Source organism: Balaenoptera physalus, assembly GCF_965194825.1.
Source record: "Balaenoptera physalus genome assembly, chromosome: 2".
NCBI classification, from domain to species: Eukaryota; Metazoa; Chordata; class Mammalia; order Artiodactyla; family Balaenopteridae; genus Balaenoptera; species Balaenoptera physalus.
In genome coordinates, this window is record NC_138883.1 from 76,508,309 (window position 1) to 76,525,523 (window position 17,215).

At 37.0% G+C, this 17,215-nt stretch overlaps 2 protein-coding genes across 2 annotated transcripts in view; both read right to left on the minus strand.

Moving 5' to 3' along the window:
• Positions 1–17,215, minus strand: part of LOC309654705 (olfactory receptor 1L6-like) — a 41,088-nt gene that overhangs the window by 11,496 nt on the left and 12,377 nt on the right. The window lies entirely within an intron of this gene.
• On the minus strand, positions 1,772–15,443 carry LOC309656243 (olfactory receptor 11H6-like). Its single transcript, XM_082452511.1, is given in 3 exon segments — positions 1,772–7,975; positions 7,978–8,025; positions 8,028–15,443. Coding segments are annotated over 3 exon segments (843 nt in total). The 5' UTR covers positions 8,218–15,443; the 3' UTR covers positions 1,772–7,370.

Genomic DNA, 17,215 nt, shown 5'->3' on the forward strand with positions numbered 1-17,215 from the left:
TCTTTCACTTAGGTCTTTAATCCATTTTGAGTTTATTTTTGTGTATGGTGTTAGGGAGTGTTCTAATTTCATTCCTTTACATGTGGCTGTCCAGTTTTCCCAGCACCACTTATTGAAGACACTGCCTTTTCTCCACTGTATATCCTTGCCTCCTTTGTCATAGGTTAGTTGACCGTAGGTGTGTGGGTTTATCTCTGGGCTTTGTATCCTGTTCCATTGATCTATATTTCTGTTTTTGTGCCAGTACCATATGTCTTGATTACTATAGCTTTGTAGTATAGTCTGAAGTCAGGGAGTCTGATTCCTCCAGCTCCATTTTTTCCCCTCAAGACTGCTTTGGCTATTTGGGTCTTTCGTGTCTCCATACAAATTTTAAGATTTTTTCTTCTAGTTCTGTAAAAAATGTCATTGGTAATTTGATAGGGATTGCATTGAATCTGTAGATTGCTTTGGGTAGTATAGTCATTTTCACAATGTTGATTCTTCCAGTCTAAGAACATGGTATATCTCTCCATCTGTTTGTGTCATCTTTGATTTCTTTCATCAGTGTCTTATAGTTTTCTGAGTACAGGTCTTTTACCTCCTTAGGTAGGTTTATTCCTAGATATTTTATTCTTTTTGTTGCAGTGGTGAATGGGAGTTTCCTTAATTTCTATTTCTGATCTTTTGTTGTTAGTGTATAGAAATGCAAGAGATTTCTGTGCATTAATTTTGTATCCTGCAATGTTACCAAACTAATTGATTAGATCTTGTAGTTTTCTGGTGGTATCTTTAGGATTCTATATGTATAGTATAATGTCATCTGCAAACAGTGACAGTTTTACTTCTTCTTTTCCAATTGTATTCCTTTTATTTCTTTTTCTTCTATAATAGGCATGGCTAGGACTTCCAAAACTCTGTTGAATAATAGTGGTGAGAGTGGACATTCTTGTCTTGTTCCTGATCTTAGAGGATATGCTTTCAGTTTTTCACCATGGAGAATGATGTTTGCTGTGGGTTTGTTTTATATGGCCTTTATTATGTTGAGGTACGTTCCCTCTATGCCCACTTTCTAGAGAATTTTTTATCATAAATTGGTGTTGAATTTTGTCAAAAGCTTTTCTGCATCTATTGAGATGATCATATGGTTTTTATTCTTCAATTGGTTAATATGGTGTATCACATTGATTAATTTGTGTATATTGAAGAATCCTTGCATCCCTGGGATAAATCTCACTTGATCATGGTGTATGATCCTTTTGATGTGTTGTTGGATTCTGTTTGCTAGTATTTTGTTGAGGATTTTTGCATCTGTATTCATCAGTGATATTGGTCTGTAATTTTCTTTTTTTGTAGTATCTTTGTCTGGTTTTGGTATCAGGGTGATGGTGGCCTCATAGAATGAGTTTGGGAGTGTTCCTTCCTCTGCAATTTTTTGGAAGAGTTTGAGAAGGATGGGTGTTATCTCTTCTCTAAATGTTTGATAGAATTCACCTGTGAAGCCATCTGGTCCTGGACTTCTGTTTGTTGGAAGATTTTTAATCACATTTTCAATTTCATTACTTGTGATTAGTCTGTTCATATTTTCTGTTTCTTCCTGGTTCAGTCTTGGAAGGTTATACCATTCTAAGAATTTGTCCATTTCTTCCAGGTTGTCCATTTTACTGGCATAGAGTTAGTTGCTTGTAGTAGTCTCTTATGACACTTTGTATTTCTACGGTGTCCATTGTAACTTCTCCTTTTTCATTTCTAACTTTATTGATGTGAGTCCTCTCCCTCTTTATCTTGCTGAGTCTGGCTAAAGATTTATCCATTTTGTTTATCTTCTCAAAGAACCAGCTTTTAGTTTTATTGATCTTTGCTATTGTTTTCTTTGTTTCTATTTCATTTATTTCTACTCTGATCTTTATGATTTCTTTCCTTCTACTAACTTTGGGTTTTCTTTCTTCTTCTTTCCCTAGTTCCTTTAGGTGTAAGGTTAAATTGTTTATTTGAGATTTTTCTTGTTTCTTGAGGTAGTATTGTATTGCTGTAAACCTCCCTCTTAGAACTGCTGTTGCTGTATCCCGTAGGGTTTGGATCATCGTGTTTTTGTTGTCATTTGTCTCTACGTATTTTTTGATTTCCTCTTTGATTTCTTCAGTGATCTCTTGGTTATTTAGTAGTGTATTGTTTAGCCTCCATGTGTTTGTGTTTTTTACATTTTTCCCTGTAATTTATTTCTATCTCATAGCGTTGTGGTCAGAAAAGATGCTTGATATGATTTCAATTTTCTTAAATTTACCAAGGCTTGATTTGTGACCCAAGATGTGATCTATCCTGGAGAATGTTCTGTGTGCACTTCAGAAGAAAGTGTAATCTGATGTTTTCAGATGGAATGTCCTATAAATTTCAATTAAATCTATCTGGTCTATTGTATCATTTAAAGCTTGTGTTTCCTTATTAATTTTCTGTCTGGATGATCTGTCCATTGGTGTAAGTGAGGTGCTAAAGTCTCCCACTATTATTGTGTTACTGTCGATTTCCTCTTTTATAGCTGTTAGCAGTTGCCTTATGTATTGAGGTGCTCCTATGTTGGGTGCATATATATTTATAATTGCTATATCTTCTTCTTAGATTGATCACTTGATCATTATGTAGTGTCCTTCTTTGGTAACATTCTTTATTTTAAAGTCCTTTTTATCTGATATGAGTATTGCTATTCCAGCTTTCTTTTGATTTCCATTTGCATAGAATATCTTTTTCCATCCCCTCACTTTCAGTCTGTATGTGTCCTAGGTCTGAAATGGGTCTCTTGTAGACAGCATATATATGGATCTTGTTTTTGTATCCATTCAATGAGCCTGTGTTTTTTGGTTGGAGCATTTAATCCATTCACATTTAAGGTAATTATCGATATGTATGTTCCTATTACCATTTTCTTAATTGTTTTAGGTTTGTTTTTGTAGGTCCTTTTCTTCTCTTGTGTTTCCCACTTGGAGAAGTTTTTTTAGCGTTTATTGTAGAACTGGTTTGGTGGTCTGAATTCTCTTAACTTTTGCTTATCTGTAAAGGTTTTAATTTCTCCATCGAATCTGAAGGAGATCCTTGCTGGGTAGAGTAATCTTGGTTGTAGGGTCTTCCCTTCCATCACTTTAAATATATCGTGCCAGTCCCTTCTGGCTTGTAGAGTTTCTGCTGAGAAAACAGCTGTTAATGTTATGGGAGTTCCCTTGTATGTTTTTTGTCATTTTTCCCTTGTTGCATATAATCATTTTTCTTTGTCTTTAATTTTTGTCAATTTGATTACTATGTGTCTTGGCATGTTTCTCCTTGGGTTTATCCTGCCTGGGACTCTCTACACTTCCTGGACTTGGGTGGCTATTTCTTTTCCCATGTTAGGGAAGTTTTTGACTATAATCTCTTCAAATATTTTCTCGGGTCCTTTCTCTCTCTCTTCTCCTTCTGGGACCCCTATAATGCAAATGTTGTTGCATTTAATCTTGTCCCAGAGGTCTCTTAGGCTGTCTTCATTTCTTTTCATTCTTTTTTCTTTATTCTGGTCTGTGGTAGTGAATTCCACCATTCTGTCTTCCAGGTCACTTATCTGTTCTTCTGCCTCTGTTATTCTGCTATTGATTTCTTCTAGTCTATTTTTCATTTCAGTTATTGTATTGTTCATCTGTGTTTGTTTGTTCTTTAATTTTTCTAAGTCTTTGTTAAACATTTCTTGCATGTTTTCAATCTTTGCCTCCATTCTTTTTCTGAGGTCCTGGATCATCTTCACTATCATTATTCTGAAATCCTTTTCTGGATGGTTGCCTTTCTCCACTTCATTTAATTGTTTTTCTGGGGTTTTATCTTGTTCCTTCATCTGGTACATAGTCCTCTGCCTTTTCATTTTGTCTGTCTGTCTGTGAATGTGCTGTAGGATTCATAGGCTGCAGGATTGTAGTTCTTCTTGCTTCTGCTGTCTGCCCTGTGGTGGATGAGGCTGTCTAAGAGGCTTGTGCAAGCTTCCTGATGGGAAGGACTGGTGGTGGGTAGAGCTGGGTGTTGCTCTGGTGGGCGGAGCTCAGTAAAACTTTAATTTGCTTGTCTGCTGATGGGTGGGGCTGAATTCCCTCCCTGTTGGTTGTTTGGCCTGAGGCGACCCAACACTGGCACCTACAGGCTCTTTGGGCTAATGGAAGACTCTGGGAGGGGTCATGCCAAGAAGTACTTCCCAGAACTTCTGCTGCCGGTGTCCTTGTTCCTGTGGTGAGCCACAACTGCCCCCCAACTCTGCAGGAGACCCTCCAACACTAGCAGGTAGTTCTGGTTCAGTTCTCCTGTGGGGTCACTGCTCCTTCTTCCGGGTCCTGATGCACACACTACTTTGTGTGTGCCCTCCAAGAGTGGAGTCTCTGTTTCCCCCAGTCCTGTCCAAGTCCTGCAATCAAATCCCACTAGCCTTCAAAGTCTGATTCTCTGGTAATTCCTCCTCCCGTTGCTGGACCCCCAGGTTGGGAAGCCTGATGTGGGGCTCAGAACCTTCACTCCAGTGGATGGACTTTTGTGATATAAGTGTTCTCCAGTTTGTGAGTCACCCACCCAGCAGTTATGGGATTTGATTTTATTGTGATTGTGCCCCTCCTACCATCTCATTGCGACTTCTCCTTTGTCTTTGGATGTGGGGTATATTTTTTGGTGAGTTCCAGTATCTTCCTGTTGATGATTGTTTAGCAATTAGTTGTGATTCTGGTGGTTTCGCAAGAGGGAGTGAGCGCATGTCCATCTACTCTGCCATTTTGAACCAATCTCTATTGTTGTTGCTTTAATGAGATATAATTGACATATAACGTGTTAGTTTCAGGTGTACAACATAATTTAATATATGTAAATATCATGAAACGATTACCACAATAAGTCTAGTTATAGTTGACATCCATCTCCACATACAGTTACAAATTTGCTTTTTCTTTATCCTTTATTGTTTTTACATTTATTATAACTACTGGAATTGGTAGTTATAATTCGTAATTATAGATTTATGTGTTTAACTTCTTATCATCTGTCTCCCTCACTAGAATGTAAGTTTCACAAAGGCTTGGACTTAATCTTCTACATAGATGTAAACCCAGTGCACATCAAAGAGGTAAATAAATGTTTATTGAATGAATGAATGAATGAAATCCATCAACCCCAGATGCCAAGTGACTAACTCATTTATGACCAAATAGTTGAGTCAAATCACCTGGACCTGTCATAAAATTCCTCTGCATGTGTCTTCATCTCAGTATCTTAGAATCACTGGCTTTTTTTTGTTTGCTTCCTTTTTTTAAATTTAATTTTTATTGGAGTAAAGTGGATTTATAATGTTGTGTTAGTTTCAGGTGTACAGCAAAGTGAATCTGTTGTACATATCCATATATCCATTCTTTTTTAGATTCTTTTCCCATGTAGGCCATTACAGAATATTGAGTAGAGTTCCCTATGCTCTACAGTAGGTCCTTATTAGTTATCTATTTTATATATAAATAGTATGTATATGTCAATCTCAATCTTCCAGTTTATCCCTCACCCCCCTTACCCTCTGGTAACCATAAGTTTATTGTCTACATCTGTAATTCTATTTCTGTTTTGTAGATAAGTTCATTTGTACCTTTTTTTAGATTCCACATATAACTGATATCATACAATATTTGTCTTTCTCTGTCTGACTTACTTCACTCAGTGTGGCAATCTCTATGTCCATCCATGTTGCTGCAAATGGCATTATTTCATTCTTTTTTTTATGGCTGAGTTATATTCCATTGTATATATGTACCACATCTTCTTCATCCATTCCTCTGTTGATGGACATTTAGGTTGCTTCCATGTCCTGGCTATTGTAAATAGTGCTGCAATGAACATTGTGGTGCATGTAACTTTCGAATTATGGTTTTCTCCAACAAGGGATTAATCTCCAAATATACAAACAGCTTATGCAGCTCTTTATCAAAAAACCCTAAACAACCCGATCAAAAAATGGGTGGAAGATCTAAAAAGACATTTCTCCAAAGAAGATATACAGATGGTTAAAAAGCACATGAAAAGATGCTCAACATCACTAATTATTAGAGAAATGCAAATCAAAACTACAATGAGGTATCACCTCACACCAGTCAGACTGGCCATCATCAAAAAAATCTACAAACAATTGGGACTTCCCCGGCAGTCCAGTGGTCAACACTCCATGCTTCCAATGCAAGGGGTATGGGTTCAATCCCTGGTCAGAGAACTAAGATCCCACATACTGCATGGTGTAGCCAAAAAAAAATAAAAATTCTACGAACCATAAACGCTGGAGAGGGTGTGAAGAACAGGGAACCCTCCTACACTGTTGGTTGGAATGTAATCTGGTACAGCTACTATGGAGAACAGTATGGAGGTTCCTTACAAAACTAAAAATAGAGCTACCATATGATCCATTTTGGCCTGTGTGCTCAGCTCAACCTTTCTTCACTTGAAACTAACTCAAAAGTATATTGCCACTACATGCTAATCTTCTTTTTAAATGTAAACCTATTTCCATGTATGTTAATTATCTTGCACAGGTAAGAAGAATATAATCTATTTCTTATTCAATAAATAGAGGATTTAAAAATAGAGGCAGGAGAAGAAACTTCTACTGCCACTGTCACGAGTGTTTGAGTTACCTATACACTCCCTGTAACTTCTTTCACTTTTCCCAACTAATATAAGATTTTTATTTCTCTGTCTATGTCACATATTTATTTAAAATAGTGGCTCTGTAAGATCACTGTGTGGACTGGTGCTGGTCTATGTGTGCCAGAATCACCTGGGCAGCATTAAAATAGGGATTTCTGGGGTCTACTTTATATTCTGAATTAGGAGATTTGGAGAAAGACCTTGGAATCTATTCTTTTAAAGACCTCCCCAAATAATTATGAAATAGGCAGTGCTTTAGATCATTATTAGTCTTTGGATGTCAATTAAATCAAAATTTTGGCTCAATTATGATTTGATTGGCACTAATTTCCTTTAATCTCAGCTAAAAAGGTGTGTATGCTCTTCTCTTCTACTAGGAGTAGAGCAGAGATCATTAGGCCAGAGAAACCAAGTGTAAGAATGTATGCACAAAATAGAGGAGAGTGATCACAGATAAAAGGGCAAGTAGTTATGGGCGGTCAGGATAGGAGAAGAGATTAAAGTTCAGATCCAGGTTATTTAATTCAAGTTACTGTCTGTCAAGTCCTGTTTTGAAGGTAAGGTCTGGTTTAATTGGTTGTACTATTGTCCATACTTGACTAGGCAGAAGTAGATGTATTTGGGTTTGTGTTTCGAGGTGCCAGTAGGTAAAGACCTACTTTTTAAGCTGGAATAGAAGTGAGGAAAAAATATTGTGATCTTGGTTCACTCATGAGCTCTTATTTGCTTTGGCTAATTTTTGTGCACATCTGAATTTTTCTCAAGGCAGTTTTCATGTCCTTGTTCCGGAGACTGTAGATGAGCAGGTTTACAAGTGGGGTCACTGATGAGTACACCAAAGTTACAATCTTCTGTATCCCAGTTGGATTTCCAGAGGTTGGGCTGATGTACATCATCATGATGGTTCCATAGAACAGAGACACTACAGCCAGGTGGGAACCACAGGTGGAGAAGGCTTTACGTCTGCCAGCGGCTGAAGGGACACGCAACACTGTTCTGAGAACCAGAGTGTAGGACCAAAAGATGAAGAAGAAGGTGATGAAGATAATAAGAGAGCTCAACAGAGAACAGGAAAGCTCAATTCCAGGGGCAGGGGTGCAGGACAGGACCAATAGGGGACCAGGGTCACAGACAAAATGGTCAATAGTATTGGGGCCACAAAAGGGGAGTTGTGTGATAAAATAGATAGGGACTGGATAGCAGAGGAACGCTGTTACCCAGCAGAGGGCCACCAAGTTCTTGCAGAGATGGCTGTTCGTGATGGTAGGATAGTGGAGAGGTTGGCAGATGGCCAAGTACCAATCAAAAGCCATGAGGGGCAGTAAAAGATCTCAGTGATGCCCATGGAGAAGAAGAAGTAGAACTGGAGGAAGAGGCAGTGAAATAGATGGTTTTGATTTCAGATAGGAAGTTCCTTAACATATTGGGAACAGTGGTGTTGATGTAACAAATCTCCAGGAATGAGAAGTTTGCCAACAGAGTGTACATGGGCATGTGAATTCTGTGATCAAGCTTCACTGCAAAGACAATGGCTCCATTCCCAATCAGTGTCAGGATGTAAGACATGGAGAACAGCACAAAGAGGAGGACCTGAACCTCTCTAGTTCAGGGAAAACTCAGGAGTATGAATTCAGTCCCTGTGTTGACTTCTGACACATTCATGGCTTCCTAAGAGGTGGAGAGGAAAGAATGACCGTGACAATGATGACCTTATTCTCTAATCTTCAGGAATATTTCCTTTCAGAGATCCATAAGTCCCTCAGATTCTATTACTCTATTAAACAAATAATGTAACTATACTGCTGAAGACTGTCAAACTTTGAGAGTGCTCTATATGATCAGACTTTGAATTTTGGACTTTCTCATTCCTCTTTCAGTATTTTCTCAGATCCAGCAAAAGACAGGATCTTATGCAATAAGCAGCTTGGAGAAGGTTAATGACAGTACTTGAAAATATAAATAAGTATGAACATTTTATATTTATATCTATAGAATAAGATATATAGACCCTTAATATTGGACACAGAATTTCAATTCTGTGGATCTCTTGAATTAGAGACACAAATGCTAGGCATCACAAGAGGAGGAGAAAGGTAACAAATAACACAATGAAATTAGTGCATTTCACTTTTATTCTGGATCAGTCTTGGAGTTATAAGTATTAGCTTCTTAAGGTGTTTTGATAACCCAGGCAAGAAATGTCAAATGTGCCATCATTTCTGCAGTGTTCATCATGGTTTGTTAACTCAAGGAAACTTTGAAAGTCTAGACATCTACATAATAGTCCCATCTCTTACCAGGTGTTTTAATACTTCTGTAAAATCTTGGTCTATGTTGAAACCAGAAAAATACAGAAAAAGTGAACAATGGATCTGGTATATTACAGACTTTTGAGATTTTTGCCTGAGATGTCAGGAATCCTAGAAAGGCTGCTATTCTTGTAGTTTATGGATATATGGAGAGGATCATAAATGTCAGATACTCATAAGCAGAGATCTCTGGGAACCAAGGACAGTGGTGGGAGCCATAACTGCCCCTCTGGACAAGGTTGTTTTGGTAAGTGGATTAAGAGCTTCTTTTTCTGGGTGAAAGTTAGTCTTGAACTTTGTGTGACTTCCATGGTGAGAGAAGCAAAAACAAAGCCATTGAAATCACCTGATTCTGTTGCCAGTCATTTGGTCGTAATTTATTAACTTATTTTTTGGACCCCCCTCTGTTAGTGAGGGACACTTATCACTTGTGCCAAAATGACCCAAAGTGACATGATTGAGTGATGATACTTATTCAGGAAAATGTAAGTGCAGAATACGGACCCAGAAACTTTCAATGACAGTATTCTAGCTAAGAATATTCATTTATGTATTAGTTATAAAATGTATTACTTTCCAGATCACATAATGTCATAGCTTTAAGGATGATCTTGATGATTGCAACTAGTGACACACAGGACGAGAGAAATTCAGAATTTTTCATGTCACATTTCCTTGCAAGGCTCCTCTTCAGTCTGTGAATAGATCATATATGGCACAGCAAAAGCTGTGAATAATTCCTCTGTAGCAGGAATTGAGAGTTACCCAGAAGCCAAAGTAACCATGAGGAAGGAGTGAAAATAGCAAGAAATAATTTCATGTATGAGGATTCCAATGGCTTTGTAAACAATGTGGGAGTGAACTCATCCATCTGCAGTATTCAGTCATCGCCTTGCTCTCCCTCCTTGCAAAGGCAGCAGACAATCATCGGCTCTGTGGCAGAGCCAAACACAGGTTAAAAAAAACTGAAGTTTTTTTTTTCCTGCCTGCTCTTCATAGCTGCTTTGTCAGTTATTTTCAGATGTCACTTTGCTAACTTCTTTGTTCACCCAAAGACCTGGTTCTGACTGGGTACAACTCCTGGTTAATAAGAACAGAATTTATATACATTGAGGCTCTTACCTCATTCTCATCTCCCTCATTTCACTGATTCACAGCTCTCTTAGTTGTAAGGATGAATCTCCTTACATTAATTCATGTAACTTGAGATGCTATTATTTTTACAGCCACACAAAAGAAGGCAAAGCTAAAATGAACACCTAAGAGCTGTCCTATACTTGTACCTCTTCTGAACACATCTCCTCATAGAACTCATGGGTCTGATTTGTCATCTTCTGTTTTTGCTGCAGCAAAAGGCAGGCAAGATGGAGGGCATGACACCCTTGGCAGCCAACAGCCAAGAGAGGGGGTTAACCTTGCTGGACACCAATACTGGTTTGGAAAGAAATTGGCATATTTGCTGTACAACAGAGACTTATCTATGTTGCTCTGAAACCTGTTTTATTCCTCGTGAGGGAGATAGTCTCCTATGAATTCCAAAAGTGAGAATTTATGGGGGAAGATTGGTAATTGTATCCGAAATGTTCCCTTCCCTCAGGAGTCCACTAATTGGCCTTTGGGACCCAGCTTCTCCAGTAGTGAATGATCATCTCATGTTATTTTTAGAGCAGATGTTTATTTTGTCCTATGAACAGGTTACTCTCATGATGGTGCAAACACTACAGCAGTACCAGCTTAGCTAGAACATGAAGCTTTTGTTTATCTTTTATTCCTTTACATTCAATTTTATTCATTTTTTGAGTCTGTCTACAAGTTTTGGACTCTCTTATTTGTCAATATCAGAGTTACGTCATGAGAGTTCTCATTCTTTTTCCTATTGATTCACTCTGGCTTGAAAAGGATTATTCCCTTTTGATTTTTTGGTAAAAGGCGTTCTCTCCTGGGGCAGCTCTGTGCTTCTAGCATGATAGTGATAAGTAAATATCATTTCATGGTGAGCAGTTCCCAGGAGACCATGGTGCAAGTGGTGAAATGCCAAACTTCTAGAAGATTCCTCTCCATCTAACCCTTTAGAGTATTTCAAACTGTGTTTAGTAGATGTCCCTGAAAGTTGACATGATTGTTGAAATTTTCTTGCTTCTCCACCGCAATGAGAAGCCCGAGCACCGCAACAAAGAGTAGCCCCAACTCGCCACAACTAGAGAAAGCCTGCACGCAGCAACGAAGACCCAATGCAGCCAAAAATAAATAAATAAATAAATTTTAAAAAGAAGAAATTTTCTTGCTTCTTTTAAGTGAGGAATTGCTGAGAGAGATGACTCAAACTTCTGAACCCCTTTGTTTTTATTACTTGCATGTGTGTGCATATGCACATGGGTATGTATGCATTTAGATCAGCTATTTAACTATGTTTTCTTTTCTATTATTGGTTTGGAGCAATCTGTAATGAGACTGACTCTTGCTAGCAATTTACTAATGACTACATATCATTCAATGACAAAAGAGGTTTTTTGGGGGGGCTGTGAATTGAACTTGCTCATTTTCTCAGCATCATTTCTGTAAGGTAGAAGCATTTTTTTGTCTTTTAAATGGTAACATCACTTCTTCCATCATAAAAATTGATATTCTAGGATGCACAGTCATCAAGTTTTTCAGAAGGATTTATTCATTAAAATGTTTGGTGTTTGAGGGCACAAAGAATTTTCTTGACTCTAATTTCTGCCAAAATTATCATTAGGAACAAAGAATTTATTCAACTTTCATAGGGTGAAATGTGATGTTTCTGATATTTGAACTGAAGTATTAAATTGCAGAATTTAACAGGAGTGAGTTGAGGAACACTTTTGAGCTTTAATATATCTATATGTATATCTATATCCATATCTATATCTCCAGATATGTAGTAAAGTTCTCCCTCCTGTGCAATCATGATCTGACCACTAAGCTAACCAAGCAGAGACTTCAGTAGCTCTCCATAACATGTGATAGAGACTTCACAGAATTAGTAAAAAAAAAAAAAAAAAAAAGGCAATTAAATAAATAAACAGCAACATCATCAGCAACAAAAACAATAATCACAACAAAACCTGGAGAAGTGAGGGAAATTTGATATTCAGAGTTTCCACATTATATTTTTTTAAACATCTGGTTTTAAATAAAAAAAATAAAGAGAGACATGCAAAGAAATCATATGGCCCATATATAGGAAAAAACAGCAGTTAATAGAAACTTACCTCAGGGGAGTCCAGATGTGGACTGGGTTGGCACATTCAAATGGTCTGAAAGAAAAAAATTATCAAGCAAGAATTTTATATCCAGCAAGACTGTCTTTCAAAAAATAATGAAAAATTAAGGCACTCTCAGATAAGCAAAAACAGAAAATTTGTTGCTGGTGAATTTGCATTACAAGCAATATTAAAAGAAGTCCTTCAGACAGAAATGAAAGGGCACTGGACAGTAACTTGAATCTATTCAATAAAGTAAAGAGTACCAGTAAAGATAATGGTGAAGGTAAATATAAAATAAAATCTAAATGTGTTTTTACTTGTAACTCTTTTCCTCTCCTGATTCAAAAGATCACTGCATAAAGCAATAATTGTAAAACTGTGCAAATAGGCTTATGATGTATAAAGATGTCATTTTTATGACAAATGCAGTAAGAAGAAGGGAGAGAAAGGATCTATATTGGACCAAAGTTTTTGTTTGCCATTGAAATTAAGTTCAGACCAATTCAAACTAGATTGTTTTAAGTTAAGATGCAACCACTAAGAAAATAACTTAAAAAAATGTAGCAAAAGAAACAAAGGGGGAATTAAAATGGCATACTAAGAAATATATATTTAAGACAAAAGAGGTAGTAATTGAAGAATAGGATTTCAAAAATAAAGGAGAAAAAGTATTCCTTCCAACTCATTCTATGAGGCTAGTTTTACTCTGAATCCAAAACTAGACAAGATATCAAAAGGAAATAAAACTACAGACCAGTGTTGATTGGTACGAATATTATTCTCATAAACATGTTAAAATATAAATATAGTTGGGTACATAGGATTGTATATTGAATGTGTAAATCATTTTCATTTGATAGAATTCCAATTCAAATCTTTCTGTCTTCCACACAGATTAACAGAGAAAGTTAGAGCTTGGTCTGAATCAGAAAAAAAAATACTATAAAATTGTACCCTCATCTCATAAATTGACCCTTTGTATAATGGATCAAATACTGCTGACATGTCTACTTATGCGTTTTATACATATTTTCACATATATTATATATAAATCCACACATATAATCTGGCAATGCTCCTTATGTGATATAAGGATTATGTAAATCAGAATGACGAATAAGTCCACTTAAATCCTTGGGCAAAGTTAACGTTACAGGAGAATTATGGTGACATTCATAAGTTCATGTTTGCTTTCCAAAAATAATAATCCTATAAACTGTAAAAAACACTGGCCCCAACCAAAAGATTATATGCCAGGTAAGGATGCCAAATGCAGTTTACACAAAGCAATAACAATAAAAGCTGTGAGTTTTACTACTGCTTGGGGGAATACGTCACACATTTACTTTTCCTCTATGAAAGAAACTTGTGCTAAGAAACCACTGCGTTCTCTATGCAAATGGAAAGTATGGGATATGTAAGGAAAGGGTAAAAATTCAGTTTAATTTCCATGTGTGCCTGTTCAAATAATTTTAAAAGTCAATCTACATCTATATTAATTGAAGATATTGACCTGTAATTTTCTTTTTATGTACTGTTTTGTATGGTTTTGGTATCAGGGTAATGGTGGCTCATAGAATGAATTTGGGAATGTTCCCTCCTCTTCAATTTTTTTTTAGAATAGTTTGAGAAGGATAGTTCTTCATATGTTTTATAGAATTTCCCTGTGAATCCATCTGGTTTTGGACTTTTGTTTGCTGGGAGTTTTTTTTTTTTTTTATTACAAATTCAATTTCACTTCTAGTGATCAGTATGTTCAAATTGTCTGTTTCTTCCTGACTCAGTCTTGGCAGGCTGTAAGTTTCTAGAAACTTGTCCATTTCTCCTAGGTTGTCCGGTTTGTTGGCATATAACTGTTCATAGTATTATCTTAGATTTTTTGTATCTCTGTGGTATTGGTTTGTCATTTCTCCTCTTTCATTTCTTATTTTGTTTTTTTAGGTCCTCTCTCTTTTCTTCTCAGTGAGCCTGGCTAAAAATTTATCAATTTTGTTTACATTTTCAAAAAAACCAGTTCTTGGTTTCATTGATCTTTTCTACTTTTTAATCTCTATTTTATTTATTTCCTCTCTTATCTTTATTATTTCCTTCCTTCTGCTGACTTTGGGCTTTGTATGTTCTTCTTTTTCTAATTCTTTTAGGTGGTAGGTTAGGTTGTTTACTTGAGATTGTTCTTGTTTATTGAGGAAGGCCTATATTGCTATAAACTTCCCTCCTAGAACTGCTTTTGCTGTATCCCATTGATTTTGGGAAGTTGTGTTTCCATTTTCATTTGCCTCGAGGTATTTTCTGATTTCCTCTTTTATTTCATCATTGACCCATTGGTTTTTTCGTAGCATGTTGTTTAGGCTCCATGTGTTTGTTCTTTTCCCATTTTTCTGCTTGTAGTTAACTTCTAGTTTCATACTGTTGTGGTCAGAAAAACAGCTTGATAAAATTTCTAACTTCTTAAATTTGTTGAGGCTTGTTTTGTGACCTAGTATGAGATCTGTCCTGGAGAATGTTCCATGTGCCCTTGAAAAGAATGTGTATTTTGATGTTTTTGGATGTATTGTCCTGCAGATATCAATTAAGGCCAACTGGCCTATTGTGTCATTTAAGACCACTGTTGCTGAGTTTCTGCTGAAAGATCAGCTGTTAACCTTATGGGGATTCCCTTGTATGTTATTTGTTGTTTTTCCCTTGCTGCTTTTAATATTTTTTCTTTGTATTTAATTTTTGATAGTTTGATTAATATGTGTCTTGGTGTGTTTCTCCTTGGATTTATCCTGTATGGGACTCTCTGCTCTTCCTGGACTTGATTGACTATTTCCTTTCCCATATTAGGGAAGTTTTCAACTATAATCTCTTCAAATATTTTCTCAGTCCCTTTCTTTTTCTCTTCTTCTTCTGGGACCCCTATAATTCAAATGTTGGTGTGTTCAATGTTGTCCCTGATGTCTCTGAGACTGTCCTCAATTCTTTTCATTCTTTTTTCTTTATTCTGCTCTGCAGTAGTTATTTCCACTATTTTATCTTCCAGGTCACTTATCTGTTCTTCTGCCTCAGTTATTCTGCTATTGATTCCTTCTAGAGAATTTTTAATTTCATTTATTGTGTTGTTCATCATTGTTTGTTTGCTCTTTAGTTCTTCTAGGTCCTTGTTAAACGTTTCTTGTATTTTCTCCATTCTATTTCCAAGATTTTGGATCATCTTTACTATGATTACTCTGAATTCTTTTTCAGATAGACTGCCTATTTCCTCTTCATTTGTTTGGTCTGGTGGGTTTTTACCTTGGTCCTTCATCTGCTGTGTGTTCCTCTGTCTTCTCATTTTGCTTAACTTACTGTGATTGGGGTCTCCTTTTCGCAGGCTGAAAGTTCGTAGTTCCTATTGTTTTTGGTGTCTGCTCCCAGTGGCTAAGTTGGTTCAGTGGGTTGTGTAGGCTTCCTGGTGGAGGGGACTGGTGCCTGTGTTCTGATGGATGAGGCTGGATCTTGTCTTTCTGGTAGGCAGGACCGTGTCTGGTGGTGTGTTTTGGGGTGTCTGTGACCTTATTATGATTTTAGGCAGCCTCTCTGCTAATGGGTGGGGTTGTGTTCCTGTCTTGTTGTTTAGCATAGGGTGTTCAGCACTGTAGCTTGCTGGTCGTTGAGTGGAACTGGGTCTTAGTGTTGAGATGGAGATCTCTGGGAGAGCTTTTGCCATTTGATACTACATGGAGCTGAGAGGTCTCTGGTAGACCAATGTCCTGAACTTGGCTCTCCCACCTCAGAGGCATAGGCCTGACACCTGGCCAGAACACCAAGACCCTCTCAGCCACATGGCTCAGCAGAAAAGGGAGAAAAAAAGAAAGAAAGAAAGAAAAAATAAATAACTAAAATACAGTTATTAAAATAAAAAACAATTATTAAAAATTAAAAAGTAATAAAAAAAGGGAAAAAAAAAGAAAGAAAGAAGAGAGCAACCAAACCAAAAAACAGAAATCTACGAATGATAACAAGCACTAAAAACTATACTAAAATAAAAAGGGCAGACAGAACCCTAGGACAAATGGTAAAAGCAAAGCTATAGAGACAAAATCAGACAAAGAAGCATACACATACACACTCACAAAAAGAGAAAAAGGAAAAAAATATATATATCTTTTGGGAAGTCTGAGGTCTTCTGCCAGCATTCAGTAGGTGTTCTGTAGTAGTTGTTCCACATGTAGATGTATTTCTGATGTATTTGTGGGGAGGAAGGTGATCTCCACGTCTTACTCCTCCGCCATCTTGAAGGTCTTTCTGCTAATACTTTCTGAATAAACAGGCGGAGAGTGGATGCACAGAGGAAGAACAAGCGACTTGAAAGCTCACCTCACTGGCACGTGACGTCGCCTGTGTTCATTTAGGAAGATCAAACATGGCATACAACAGATGGGTGAGTCGAAATGGAAAACTATAAACTGTAAATTCGAGGTAATGGGCTCATTGGAGGAGACTTTGACTGGAAAATCAGTGATTGGAAGGGATGATATAACACTTTAAACCATAGCTAGACAACCTAAAATTTCACTATTTGATATTTAGCTAAAATGTGTGTAGTAAGAGCCATCACACTCTTTATTGTGACCACAATTTTACTTACTACACTTGAACTGGCTATGGTGGGTAAGACTGCATGTGAACAGGGCAAAGAAACATGATAAGGAATGAAAGAGTGGAAGGAAGGTACATTTCAAAGATGTTGTATTTGAACAAGAAAACCCCCTTCACTCTTGGTCAGAGTCAGTATAAACTCACCTCAAAATTAAGGAGAGAATAAGGAACACTTGAGAAGAAGCCTTTGATGTTTTGAGGGTGGCTCTTGAATGAGAAGGTGTTAATCAAAATTTGAAGTAGGAGAAAAGAAAATGTCATGCAAAGAGAAAGAGAAAGAAGCAGCAGGTTTTCTTTCAAATTCTTATCTGTGGCACAGCCTGCAACTCTTGTGAATGTTCTTCCTTCCTTTCCCACTTCAAGGGCAGACTTCTTGATCTTTGAAAATCCCTCTATTCCTGCCTCACT